Raw genomic sequence first — 14,113 nt, 5'->3', positions numbered from 1 at the left:
AAACGCACTGCAAATAGCTACTCACAATACAACCAAATAAGGAATTTTATTTGCATCGCGTTTCTTTATTTGGTTGTGTTGTGAGCATTTCTAGCGCATGTGTTGTTAAATTGATGAAGTTGTTTTCTTAATTTTGTAAGTGTTTTTTCTATTTGCAGCTCGTTGAGCTCTCTCGGCCACCGTAGTATTTAAGGGAAACGCAAAGTGACAAACATGGCTGGGACATGCTTACCAATGGCTGCGTCCAAAAGCTCTAAAATGCTGCCTTTGGAGGCACGTTCAAATCCAAATTCTGCTTTACTTCCTGTATCCGGAGGTACCTTCTTCTGAATGAATTTTGAAGGCAGCATAGATGTATCCTTCGCTGCCTTTGATATCCCACAATCCTGTGCGTTCCATTCTGTGAAGGTTGAGCCAAAAAATAAAGATGGCATCTGAAAGTTGCGTTTGTGATCTGTGATCAGTTTGTGTGTAAATGTATTCTTCTGACTAACTTTTTGCACTTTTGATGTTATTTTTATCGAGAAATCAGTATTATAGTAATTAAATCTTCGTTTAGCTATCACCAAAACTCATTCTATTTTGATGTAGATCATTAAACCGTTACGAAATATACAATTACTGTAACTGTGGTTATGTAAGCTGGCTAACTTACTATTACAACTTACCTTACAAAAATTAGCCATAGCCTACTATTAAAATTAACTAATTAATTAATACATTTATTATATAAGAAAAATTAAAGCAAAAAAAAAAGGCTACTGCAACCAAGCACAAATTAATCATGTATTTACTACACTAACCATAGTTTTAACCATGGTATTTGTACAACTGGTTATACAAATGGTAATCAATGTATAAAAAAAAAAAAAAACATACTTTCTTTGTGTTGTGAGTATTTGCAGCATGTTTCTTTATTTGTCTGTGTTGTGTTTGCAGCGCTTGTTTGTTTGTTTTGTGAGTATTTGCAGCTTTTATTTGTTTGTGTTGTGAGTATTTGCAGCTTTTATTTGTGTGTGTTGTGAGTATTTGCAGCTTTTATTTGTTTGTGTTGTGAGTATTTGCCGCGCGTTTCAGCATATATGTATATATATATATATATATATGTGTATATACACACACACACACACACACACACACACACACACATATATATATATGTGTGTATATGTACTATGAATGAACAAAATTAAGTGTAACTCACTGGATTTTTAGTTTTCTTTTTATAGATTTACTAAATTTTGGATTTACTTTTACATATTGGATTTTGGATTAAATTTAATTTAAACTGAATTAAATTGGATTTAAATTTTGGATTATGGATTTTATTTTAATTGGACGAATCAATATGCTTACCTATTCTATTCCAAAACTTTTTAAATGTGTTTGTACTTTAATGAAGTTCACCTGTGCAGTGACGTCACTCATAGCCACACATTCAGGTAACATTTTAAATAATCTTAATTGTAGCATTTAAAAGTTACTGTAAAAAGACGATTTTATCCCATCATGAAGAAAACCGCTTAACAGCAATATTCTTTGCTTCTTTTTTGTTATTCTGACAAAATATGTAGCCAGTTACTTTTACTGAACCTTAATAAAACTCTGTTTAGTCTATAATAGAAGTGAGTTGTAATGAAAACTATCTGTTTACCTACATTTTTCAAAATAGCTTTATTCGTGTTCTGCAGAATAAAGAAAGTCATACAGGTTTGGAACAACCCAAGGGCGAGTAAATGATGACAGCATTTTAATTTTTAGGTGAACTGTCACTTTAAGCATTGGATATTCAGCTTCTCTCTGTCTAAAACTATAGTATAAACTTCTCTGCCAATATAACTGCCAGACAGACATGTTTTTATGTTTTTGTGAAGAGGTTATTATTATGTCGAAGAGTTTTACCTTGTCTACTCATGAATGAATGAAACACCGACAGCAGTGTCACTGCTATGTTAAAATCCGCCACCAGGAGGCAAATTCGGCCAAATTTAAGGCCAGAAAGGAGTCTAGATTAGCAAATGTGCTACAATGTAGTTTAATTTCATAGGCAAAATAATAAAGCATTAGCATTAGCTATATTGTAAAATAAAATGATATAAAAGGTTCTAAAAAATGAAGTGCTATGGGGAACATGTGGAGCTTCTATCTATTGAACAGGGAATGTTTTTTTGGGAAACAGGCACTTGTCCAAGAGACTATGTAAACTTCACATCCAGTGGCATTCATGAACTCAGCTGCCGGATGGTCTGTGAAATCATACGGGAGCAACCAGCTGCAAAACCCTCTTTAATTATAATTAATATAGTGACAAAGCCTTTTTGAAATATGAGCGTATGGACATGTTTCAATGTGAGCGAGTAGTCAAAACTATTCTGAGGCATCCAAAGGAGAGCAGGTCATCTGAGTCCCATCGGGAGCAATCATGTTCCTGTCTGTCTGACTAATCCACTGCCAAAGCTGTGAACATGAGTTTGTAAAGAAAATTGTTATTCCCCAAGACGTGCAAGACAAATGATGTGATGACAAAACTCACAGCACTTAATCGCCGTAATGATTTTCTTCTGTTTTTCATGCCTATTACAGATCATCTACATCTAATTTTACAGTGTTTTGTTTTGCAACTTCAACCTCATAGTGTTTATTTTAATTTCTTTCGATACATGCATTAATTTATAATGTGCATTAAATGTATTAGGATAATTTATGGCTCTTTAAACGACTTTTTATAGTTTAATTTAGGCTAGATCATTGTAATAATAAATCGTAATAATAAATAATGACTAGCCTATAACTACAAAAACTACAGCATATGAAAATACATTTTAGCTTTTCTTTTTTTATAGCTATTTTAAAGCAGCGTTTATAATAATTTAACAGACGCATGTTCAATTATGTCGTCAAAATTGCTGAAAAAACACACGAATAAACATCACAATGTTATCAGACATAAAATCATGTAGCAAAGCAAGAAAGTAGCGTATTTAGAAAAGCGGATTCTTGATGAAAAATAAAGATAAACACAATTCCTTAATTGGTTATAAAAGTTTATATGTCTATCTAATTGCACGCATAATTCAATAATGTTTAATGTTACACGATGAAATTTAATTTTACATAATAATAAATAAATAAAAAATTTAGTGAACAAAAGAATCCATTTGTGAATATTTAATTCTATAATAAAAAAGCTGACTGTCTTGACATTTAGCACCGGTCATATTTAGTTGAAGCAAGTCTAAACACAGCTGCCTGTGTGTTAAATTAAGTGTTAAAAACGTGTTAGATTAAATATAAATCCATTAAAAATCCCCACGCAGCCAGGTCTCGTGCACGAGCTTCCTTCAGGAGGCGTTCAATTTGGAAGTGATTGACGGGGATGAAGAGGTCTGTGGTTTCATCACTGCACAGACTCATTCAGATAACACCCATCTCACCCCTCTGCCCCATCATTTCCTAAACAGGTCGGCCTACAGGAAGTTTTCAAGAACGTTATCCAACTCTTTATCTGCTCCAAATGCGCTGTTGAAAGACAAACCTGCAGATGCAGTCGCTTTGTGGGAGTTTGTGCCTCTTCTTCTCTCGGCCGTGTAGTCTGTCATAATATTTATTTCAGAAATGCATCAAACAAGACGAATTATCCGACTCTGCTCCAAGCAAGCTCTGTCTCAGATAACCGTAGTAAACTCTCAGAAACATTTGCACGTTTTCTGCTCCAAGACTGTCTCTAACTGCAATGGCTCTCAATGGAGGAGATGCATCATAAATCATCGTGATATAAAGCAGTTTCCACAAGCTGCGGAGTCAGTTTACTTCATTTCACCAATTATTGCAACGACGGATAAGGGAGTGTTGATTCGCTCATAGAGAAAAGTGCTCGCGTTCATTTATCAGAAACGCCTGTCTGAGACTCAGACGCACTGCTTTTCTCCAAAACTATAAACACGAAGCTCTAGAGCAGACACGAGCACCATTTACTCAGCAGCATTAACCATTAGAGATCAAATAAACGATAATACTGTCCGTCTCCTCTGCACAAGCACAAACGATGACTAATATCCAGAGGAACGGCACCACTGTCCAATGCTGCTGCCAAAATAATAATAATAATAACTGGATCAGTGTTCATATTGCAGCGTAATTACATTTTTAACGGATAGGAACTAGCAACTTAATATGTAATTACTTTAAGCAGTATTTGAGCTTGTAGTTAGTTTATTATTATTAATGAATCACTAAATATGTATTACAGTAATGAAATACAGAAACTGATTGGCTGGTAACGTGTATAACGGATAGTTAATGTTCACAAATGTCCAAAACGAGCCTATTTGATGAAATAAAACTAAAATAGATAGCCTACAGATGAATTAAAAATAAAAATTGGAATAAGCACTTTTAATTATAACCAATTAACATAAATGAGAAAATAAAGAAACTAGTAGCCTTTCTGTATTGTCTGAAATTGTCTACTGTGTCTAAATGCATTGTCTAAATAGAAAATGCACACAAAATATTTGATCTAAAATAAACGTATAGGCCTATATATATATATATATATATATATATATATATATATATATATATATATATATATATGATGTCCAAACTGGTGTCTGTAACTGGCAGCGTGTTACCAAACTATCAGTCACAGATTTCTTAAGTCTAATCTGTAGGCTACATGTGTTCTTGTATTATATAATTTCACACAGGTCTATATTTTATATGAATTGCCATGTGTTGCTCTTCTGCTGCATGCGGCTGTTCGGCGTGGGTGGGTTTCTGGTTTGTTGTCATCTGTTATCACGTCTTGATAACAAACCCAGTGGCACCAGAATCTTTCAGTGGTAGACAGTTGGGTTTGTCATTGCAGGTTTCAGGTTCCAGAAGTGCTACTGTCTGATCTCTTGGAGAAAACTCTTCTCTGGCCCGTAGTTTCCTCTGGATTAAGCAATTAAGAGGAAAACAATCAAACCGAGTGCGCACTTTTGCGCTCAGTGCCAGTTCCAGCCAAAAGGGACATTTGCAGCCTCGTTCTCGTAGGTAGCTATAAAGAGATTATTTAAATCCATCTCTCTCAGAGCTGACAGACTTCACTTGATAAAAAAGCGTTGACTTGAATAGCATTGCAACTAATAGAAACATGCAACACCAAGCGAACGTTAATAATAATAGTAATAATAAAAGATTCATATGGATAACAACAATGTTTGTTGGTGTTAGTAAAGTTGCTATAATTGGTGGATATCAGGCTATTTCTTATGCATGGACTTGTATGGAACTCTCACAAGTCATTTTAATATTATGCGTCATTTGGCCAATGACGAGCTCTGAAATGTTGAGCCCCGCCCCCTGCCTCATTACAGCAGGCAGTCACTCCTTACACCCCAAAAGTGTGTTATGAGGGCTCTATTAGAAACATAAACGTGGGTTTATAGGCTTCCTCTAAACACACAAGTTTAATCCTATTCATTAAACGACTAGACACCCCTGATAAATGCCAACCGGGTCGCCCAAGAGGACCATCATTCCATGGCAATGTTCTCCAGCCAGATGACTTCCACTCCTTTCTCAGTGCGGGACATATTGAACCTGGAGCAGAATCAGGAGGACTTGGTCTCTCTGGACATGTCTCAGCGGCTGGACAGTGCCCTCATTCCGACCTCATCCTGCATGCTGTCCACTTTCAAACAAGAGCAGTTCATGGAAATGCCATCCGGATCGTCTCTCTTCAGCGAAGACCTTCAGGACGACAAAGGCAACAAAAACAGCCCTCTGAACTTCGGGAACGCTGCCTTTTACGGGAAGAATTTCCTAGAAATGGACTTTGTTAAAGACGCAAAGACGGATGACACTTTTGAAGACAAAGAGAAAAAAGGTGAGCGTTCACAAGAGTCGGACATTTATTGGAAACTAAAGATGCGTTTCATGATTATTTAAAAACTCGGCTGAAAAAAGCACAACTCATAATACTGAGTTAAAAAAAAAACATTTGAAATAAGCGCACGTGTCTAGATTGATTATAACACTAATTAGACTACCATAATTGTATTTTTTTCGTAATTTTTTTGTTATTTTTATTCCGCTTTTTAGTAGGCTAATAAAATGCCGTTTTTTTCGCCAAAAAAAGATCATGATTAAAAATCACTATGTGCACTCTTATTTTTTTTTTTTATTTTTTTTCTATTGATATCTTAGGATCCATAGAGAAATTTTAATATCCAGCGATCCTTCTTCGGAATAAAATGTGGCTCACACTTAGGAACAATTGTTCTTTTAAGAACTTAAAAAAAAAAAAAAGTTCTGTAGGGAATTTAAAATAGTTATTTTGTGTCATCGCTGCGAAAACTCCATTTGGAATCTTTATTTTTTAGAACGTATAATAGGATAAAACGTCACCAGTGCATACAATTCAACTCACTAAAATGTAAAATGTTTTAAATTACGTTTTAAAAGTTTTATATTATGTTTTAAAATTTGTAAGTAAAATCCAAGAGGTTCAAACCTCCAAGAGGTTACAACCTGCAGCAAAAAGGTCACTTATTAGTCCATATGAATAAAAAAAGGTAGAAATTAAATTGTTTAATTTCTTAATGGAAAGAATGGATACAAATAGGCCTAAGTGTTATTATAGGCTATTGACGATTTGTGTCCCATTAAATTCCATCAATGAAATGAATCATCCATTTTCAGACATCAGCTGTTCTCAGGAAGATCCGAGTGAAGATCTGAAGCAGGATGATGCGGATCGACCCAAACAGAGGAAAAGGAGGAAGCCTCGTGTTCTGTTCTCTCAAGCGCAGGTGTACGAGCTGGAGAGGCGCTTCAAACAGCAGAAATACCTCTCCGCACCTGAGAGAGATCATCTAGCCAGCGTGCTCAAACTCACCTCTACACAGGTCAAGATCTGGTTCCAGAACAGACGCTATAAGTGCAAGAGGCAGCGTCAGGACCAGACCCTGGAGATGGTGGGGATCGCTCCTCCGAGACGCATCTCGGTACCGGTTTTGGTTCGGGATGGAAAGCCGTGTCTGGGCGACGCTTCCACATACAACACCTCTTACAACGTGGGGCTCAATCATTTCACCTACAACAGCTACCCTGCGTTTAGTAATTTCCCGAGTCCGGGCAACACGAACTACTCATGCAACTACCCACCGAGCATGTCCTCCATCCAGCCCTCACAGTCCAGCAACAACTACATCAACTTCGGAGTCGGGGATCTAAATAACGTGCAGGCTCCGTTTCAGTCCAGCAGCGGGGTTCCCTCACTACACGGCATCCGAGCTTGGTGAACAAGAGAACTTTAGTTGCATGTATGGACATTTATATTCAAAAAACATTTTCATAATTGATGATTAGCCTACCATTTGAAAAGACAGAATGCGGGTCGGGATGGTTTTGCTCTGTCAGATGCAAGATGCATTCTTTCTTATGCTTTAATATCTTTCCTATAGCTAGCCTACGCATCGTTTTCTTTAAAAACATGTCTGAATAATTTGCTTGCACTTGAGTTAAATTATAAGAGATAAACCGCACGTGAAATAGTAGGTAGATTATTTAAAAATGTCACCAAATGTATTACGAGGCCTTTATAAACCTCGGAAGAAGTTCCCATGTTTTATTTTTCTTTCTTTCTTTCCAAGGCCAGTCTCGTTTTTATAAAAATGAACAGACCATAAATATTAAGTGTAACCAATAAATGAATTAAGAAATATTTGTGTGTATATCCAGAAAGTACCGCACGAATGCGGCTCGAATTAAAGTGTTGTTATTCATTTGCTTGTTTAAGTCTGATATGTAAACCTTTTAAAAGAAAATAATAAAGGCTTTTAAAGAATGTAGACTATGCAGTTATTATTTGGTTTGAGAATAACAATTAAGATATTAGCATAAACAATACTAATAACTGATATATGACGTATAAGCTTATTAAAAATATATTACAAATTACATTCCTAAAATTGATAAACACTTTATTATTATTATTATTATTATTATTATTATTATTATTATTATTATTATAAAATGTATCTTATTCTTGTTCCTTATTTGCAGGCCTTGACGGCTTCATCTATATTTTCCATTATTTTTTTCCCCATTAATATTTTGTCGTTGTTGTTGTTTTACCTCCTTTTTTTAAAAAAAAACTACCTTTGCTAAACACGATTTTGCAAGTTTAAACATTTTCGGGGTCACTGTTTTTACCAAAGTTGAACCTGAGATATGCCTACTTTTATATGACTTATTCGTATAAATCAAATAAAAATATCAAAAATAAATATAATATTTAATAAAGACGTTTCAGCGAGGACTTGAACCGAGGTTATTTCTCGCGCAGAAATAATCCCAAATTGCACATAGGCCTAATTCAGCATTAATCATGTGTCTGTATCATGTGATTTGATTTGACAGGTCTTCAGAGTAAAACGGTCCAGCTGAGATTAATGTTAAACTAAACTCTAAAAGTGCATGCTCCAGCAAAATGCTTTTTGTCAATAGCAACACATGCTCAAACCTAGACCATCATTATTATTATCATTATTATTATTTTGTATGCTACTCTTGAAAATATTGATTTCACACTTGATTGACAACACAAAAGTGCTCTGCTTAGTGTGCAGAATTGCACAATTTGCTTAACATAGAGAGGTAAGGGTGCATGGCTGCACATGCAAAGACTTGGTGGAGGAGGGAAGGAGATCCACATTTGCTGCCACTTAAAATGAGTAATAGATTGTCCTCGTGCATCTCTCTGGCCTCTCCACACATATCACTAAACACAGTTCCCCCTCGATCTCCACCACATCTACCTACAACCGAACCAGCATCCACCTTCAGCTCAAATATATATTACAACAGCAAGCTTACTGTGGAAATGACTGTCATTTCAAGTCAAATACGGGGCCACTGAGAGGTACAGAGAAAGGTCACACAGTTACAATAGTGGCCCACTCTTCAGAGGCGTTGAAAAGAACAAGTCAGATAACATGGACGCACATCTCTAAAAATAACAGACCTTGTCCTCCGGCCACAATGGAAGGAGAATGACAGAGACAGAGAGCGAGAAAGAGACCAGGGATGGAATAATCAGCTTTTCCGGGTCTTATCGGAGGAAAGACAGGGTCGCATGCCTCTTTATCAGCGGAGCTCTGATTATGGCCATAGCTTTTCTGAGCTTTTCCCCCTGCGATACTCCAGTTCTGTCCTGCCCTGAACAACAGCTGCTGCTTCATCAGGATGTGAGTTTAACTCACCTAAATTGCCTGTCATACTGTAGGTGTCTATGTGACAGCCTCCAGCGTCTAGCATGGGTTCAGCTGGAGGCATCACACTCAAAAAATTGAGGCCCGGTGGCAACACCGTGAAGGCTTATCCTAAAAAGTACATTATATGTAGTTTTAATAAAAATAAGCCTCCTTAAATCATTAACTGTAAGTAATACAAATGAGAAATTAAAGTGAAACAATGCAGAGCAAAACACACAACTGTTCAAAGGTTTTGAGTTAGTAATTAATGCTTTTATTCAGCAAGGACACGTTAAATTGATCAAAAATATAAATACCAAAAAAAAAACCTCTCTTTTTCCAGATCAGTATATTAGAATGATTTCTGAAGGATCATGTGACACTTAAGACTGGAGAAATGGTGCTGAAAATCCAGCTTTGCATCACAAAATATAATAAATTACATTTTAGCATGTATTCAACATAAAACAGTTATTTATAATATTTCTCAAAATATCTTTTTTGATCAAATAAATGCAGCCTCGGTGAGCAGAAAAGACTTAGTTTTTTTCCTATAAGAGAATATAACTTTTGAACAGCAGTGTACATAAACTATTCATAAACTAATTTGACTGTGTATGAATATTTAACTTTCAGGATTTCCGATCTATAACAGCTTTGATATACAAGACTCAATTAGTTATTTTTTTTAGCTACATCACCCAAATGATACAGTATTTGTAATTCCAAGTTTCTCATAAGAAATAATCATCGGCTTACACTGTAAAATGTTTTAAAATGAAGAGATTTTATTCATAATTCACTTCTTTTGCAAGATTTTTGCCATAACAGGTCTAACTTCACAAACTGTCTCTTTATTGTACTCTCAATAATACATTTATGAAGCATAATTTATAGTTAAGCACAAAAAGTGTTATATATTTACATTTACATTTATGCATTTAGCAGATTTACCATGTTATGGTATAAAAATAACTTATGACACCTACAAAATGACGAGACGAGTTAGTTACCGCTTTCATAGTTTCGTCAGTCAACAGTAACGCTTCGTCATATATATTTTTCATGACATGATCAACAGTTTCACAAGGAAAGCAAAAATGTTTTACGGCTTGTAGGTGCCTTTCTCTTCTTTTATCATTTATGCATCATATGCATTGCTCAGTATTTAAAAGAAAGGAAAGAGTCTTTTCTTCAGGATGTACAAGACTGTAGCCAGGAAGAGCGCGAGAGCGAGGAAAATAAGCAGCTTGTCCGTCAGTTCCCGTCGATTGTATTTAATGATCAGCTTTCTGCCCAGCTGTATAGTTCCCGTCATGGCTTTAAACTCTTCATTAGTTTCATGCACGGTCCTGGAAGACGTCGCTGCAGGAGAAAAACGAACAATACAGCATTAGTTTCCCAGCATGCAGGCATGGATGAAATGGAAAACCTGCGGGATGCCCACCTAACGTGCTCATGGTCTCCTCACTCTGCTGGACCTGCTGCGCCATCATCCGGCTGATGCTCATCAGACTCTCTGTTATGCCACTGGAGGTCTGAGCCAGGCTTTCTTTGGTCATCTTTCTGATCAAACAGATCCAGGCGATCAGAAGTAGCACTGAAAACATCATTCAGTGAAGAAATGCTGCTTTCAGACTCACCTGTGTCTTATAGACATATCCTCTGAGTTTAACAAATCTTCCTTCTCCAGCTTATCAATGGAGAGTTTACAGGCGAGATTGGCCTTCCTCCAAGCAGTCTGATTACTGCAAGAAAAACACTCCTCATTTGAGACCAGATACACTCCTCCTTCCACCTGAATAATGCAAACTGAGCATTCCTCTATTAAACGCAAAGCGAAGCACATGCATGGCTTCATCGTCACCTAAGCATCTGTTTCCGATGTCCTTCTGCTTTATTGAGTAGATTCAGCTTGTCAGACTCTTTGTCCTGTTCTTTTCCCATTTGCTCCAGATCCTGTTAAAAAAATGTCTTAAGTTTAGAATTCGCTTAATAAGCAGCACATTTGCACACGTTGCTTCTCACCTGAATCCGCTGTCTAAGATTGCTGAATTTTTCTTTTACTTGTACATTGAAATCTGTCAGTTTGCTTTGTGGTCCTGTGCATTCACTGACATCCTGCAATGTTTGAAAACATTATATGGATCTCAGCTAATTACAGGAAAATAATATTATTTAGCAAAACACATACAAATGATAATTTAACATGCCACTAACAACGATAAAATTCATGATTTACCATTACATTAAAATGCCATTCGTCACTTAGTAGCTTTTTATGGTCCTTGTAATTCATTCATTTCATCACCATTTCTATTTTTATATACTGTCCCCAAAAAACACTAATATGACAACAATAGTAATGTTTAAGTTTTCTAAATATTAACAATAAAACATGTATACCTGAACGAGAGCTTTTATTTCTAAATCATACTTGATGATTTCTTGTTCACATATTCGGACGTGTACATCTGCAGAGGATGCCATCGCTGCAGACTGAACTGATGACTACCGGAAGCACACTCACTACCGATGTCAAAATAAAAGTCGGGACTCTCCTCTTTAGTTTTCGTCTCAGGACTGAATGTGTGTGATAACCTTAGATGTTAAACTAAAACTTGATGGCATTCATTCATTCATTCATTTTATTTTGTTTTATTTATTTTATTTTTAATGCTGTCAAACGGTTAATCGCGATTAATCGCATACAAAATATGTTTTTGTTTGCATAATATATGTGTGTGTTCTGTGTAGGTATATTTATTATGTATACATAAATGCACACACATACAGTATATATTTAGAAAATATTTGCATGTATTTACATATCTATATATATTTAAATAATTTATATTATAAATAAATATATTTAATAAATAAACAACCTATTTTTCTGAAATATACACATGCATGTGTGTGTATTTATATATACATAATAAATAAACACAGCACACATACATATATTACGTAAACAAAACTTTTATTTTGGATGCCATTAATCACGATTAACCGTTACACAGCACTATTACGGTATTTATTAATTTTTTTATTTTATTTTTGTATGTGTGTGATCTATATATTGTGTAGCTACTACTAAATATTGTAGAAACTTAATTTTCTGTAAAGTTGCTTTGCAATGATTTGTATCGTAAAAAGCGCTATACAAATAAACTTGAACTGAACTGAATTGAATTGTATGGTGACTGATCAGTGACTGATATGGTCGTCTTTCATCTATATACTGATTGTATTGTATATTATACATACATACATATACATATATATATATATATATATATATATATATATATATATATATATATATATATATTCATTTCTTTTCTTTTTACTTTTCTTTTTCTTTATTTTCTTTACACATCCCATGACGCTTTTCTGACTCTCTTCTTACATTGCTAACTTTTTGGGGGTGGGGGGACCTTAGAAAAAAAGTGATAATTAATTATAATTATAAATGTAATAATTATTTTCTTTTTTTTAATTTTCCTTTTTAAAATTTATTTATGTTTATTTGTTATTTATGTTTATTCATTTAAAATAAAATACACTTAATAGAAACATTTTATCACACTTTGTTAATTTGTTACTAAGACATATATAGGTTAAAAATCAGCTATGCTGTCAATTCAGAAACGATAACAATTTGGCCTGTTGGTAAAGAACAGACAAGAATCAGTGAACTGAAACAGACTAACAAGAGTAAAGAGGCGACATTTCTTGTTGTTTAGCGCCCTCTACTGTTGGCAACTGAGCGAAGATGAACCGTAGAAATGATGAAATCTGCCCACTGGACAGAAAGTCCATTTTAATTGTCGAGACGGTTTACGGATTAATTTATGAGATCCATATAGGCAAAAATTCACAATAAAAACAACCAAAAAATTTAACACAAAGGTTTGCTTATCTTTGCACCAGTTACTAGCATCTCTCCTGCAGGCAAGCTTTTCTTTATGCATTTTATACATTACAAAATAAAAAATAAAAAAAACCCCTGATATTTAGATTAATTGGAAACTGTTAAGCGAAGACTGCAGTTTTACAAGTTGTTCATGAAAGAAAATGTAAGATGTGATTTATAGGTACTCGAAGTAACATGAATCTGACATAAAAATTTGACTTGACTGTGTAAGGTAAGCTACATTTATTTACTTTAATTGTTTTAGTATTAATATCATGTACTTGAACAAACTCTTCATTTGTAGGACATGCTTTAGTGCTTTAAAATGTGTGTTTAAAAAAAAGTTTATCAGCTTGATTAGCAACCCTTTTTCCCTGAATATAGAGAGTAGTTACACCAGTTAAATATGGACATTTTACATAATGCAGGGGGCATATTGTCACACTGTGTGGGGTAAGTTGTCACAGTGCAACCTGCCATTAAACAGCTCGTGCATTTCAGCAAAATTTTGAAACACGAAATAATTGATGAAACAGCACACATGTGGGGTAAAAGTAAATAAATAAAACTCGTTTTGGCCAACAAATAATTTGTGTTATTAATAAAACATATAACCTTATAACATTAAATGTTATGAGGACTTGCCCCAGCTTGACGACTTTGATAAATACTCTGAGCACAATTCAACCAATTGAAATCTACCTTGATTATATAATTGACCATGTTAATAGCATGTTAATATTTTAATAATTTAACAAATTCACACGTTCACAGTTCTCTGATCTCGATTAATGGTCACATTGACACGCAGGTAAACAAATAAAAACAAGTAAGATGTAAAAATGTAGTTTAATTCGTGCATTTTAGTTTTACATTTTTATGATTTAAGTGATGTGATCTTTTCATCAACTCATAAACCCTCTGCAGTTCTTTCATTTACCCCAGTTTG

General features: G+C 34.8%; 2 protein-coding genes across 2 annotated transcripts; one reads left to right on the top strand and one right to left on the bottom strand.

The window, feature by feature from the left end:
- Window positions 1-5,353: 5,353 nt before the first annotated feature.
- On the top strand, window positions 5,354-7,825 carry LOC109112003 (homeobox protein Nkx-2.5). Its single transcript, XM_042738632.1, has 2 exons — window positions 5,354-5,875; window positions 6,691-7,825. The coding sequence occupies exons 1-2, from the start codon at window positions 5,530-5,532 to the stop codon at window positions 7,290-7,292; spliced, it is 948 nt and encodes a 315-aa protein (XP_042594566.1). The 5' UTR covers window positions 5,354-5,529; the 3' UTR covers window positions 7,293-7,825.
- A 2,187-nt stretch (window positions 7,826-10,012) lies between these two features.
- LOC109112008 (vesicle transport protein SEC20-like) lies at window positions 10,013-11,756 on the bottom strand. The gene is made up of 6 exons (XM_042738631.1): window positions 11,652-11,756; window positions 11,274-11,366; window positions 11,113-11,204; window positions 10,889-10,993; window positions 10,693-10,811; window positions 10,013-10,610 (listed from the first exon to the last, which is right to left on the bottom strand). The coding sequence occupies exons 1-6, from the start codon at window positions 11,733-11,735 to the stop codon at window positions 10,414-10,416; spliced, it is 690 nt and encodes a 229-aa protein (XP_042594565.1). The 5' UTR covers window positions 11,736-11,756; the 3' UTR covers window positions 10,013-10,413.
- Between the last annotated feature and the right edge of the window lie 2,357 nt (window positions 11,757-14,113).

The sequence above is a fragment of the Cyprinus carpio genome, chromosome B14, assembly GCF_018340385.1.
Source record: "Cyprinus carpio isolate SPL01 chromosome B14, ASM1834038v1, whole genome shotgun sequence".
Classification (NCBI taxonomy): Eukaryota; Metazoa; Chordata; class Actinopteri; order Cypriniformes; family Cyprinidae; genus Cyprinus; species Cyprinus carpio.
The sequence above is the reverse complement of the archived record's forward strand: the minus strand, read 5'-3'. Positions and strand labels throughout refer to the sequence as shown.

Excerpts from the sequence above, each read along its gene's own strand:
- LOC109112003 (XM_042738632.1), top strand. The coding sequence starts at position 5,530 with ATGGCAATGTTCTCCAGCCAGATGACTTCCACTCCTTTCTCAGTGCGG. Across the intron at positions 5,876-6,690 it reads TGAAGACAAAGAGAAAAAAG|ACATCAGCTGTTCTCAGGAA; the intron begins GTGAGCGTTCAC and ends ATCCATTTTCAG.
- LOC109112008 (XM_042738631.1), bottom strand. The coding sequence starts at position 11,735 with ATGGCATCCTCTGCAGATGTACACGTCCGAATATGTGAACAAGAAATC. Across the intron at positions 10,994-11,112 it reads CATCGGAAACAGATGCTTAG|TAATCAGACTGCTTGGAGGA; the intron begins GTGACGATGAAG and ends TTTTTCTTGCAG. Across the intron at positions 10,611-10,692 it reads GGAGACCATGAGCACGTTAG|CGACGTCTTCCAGGACCGTG; the intron begins GTGGGCATCCCG and ends TTTCTCCTGCAG.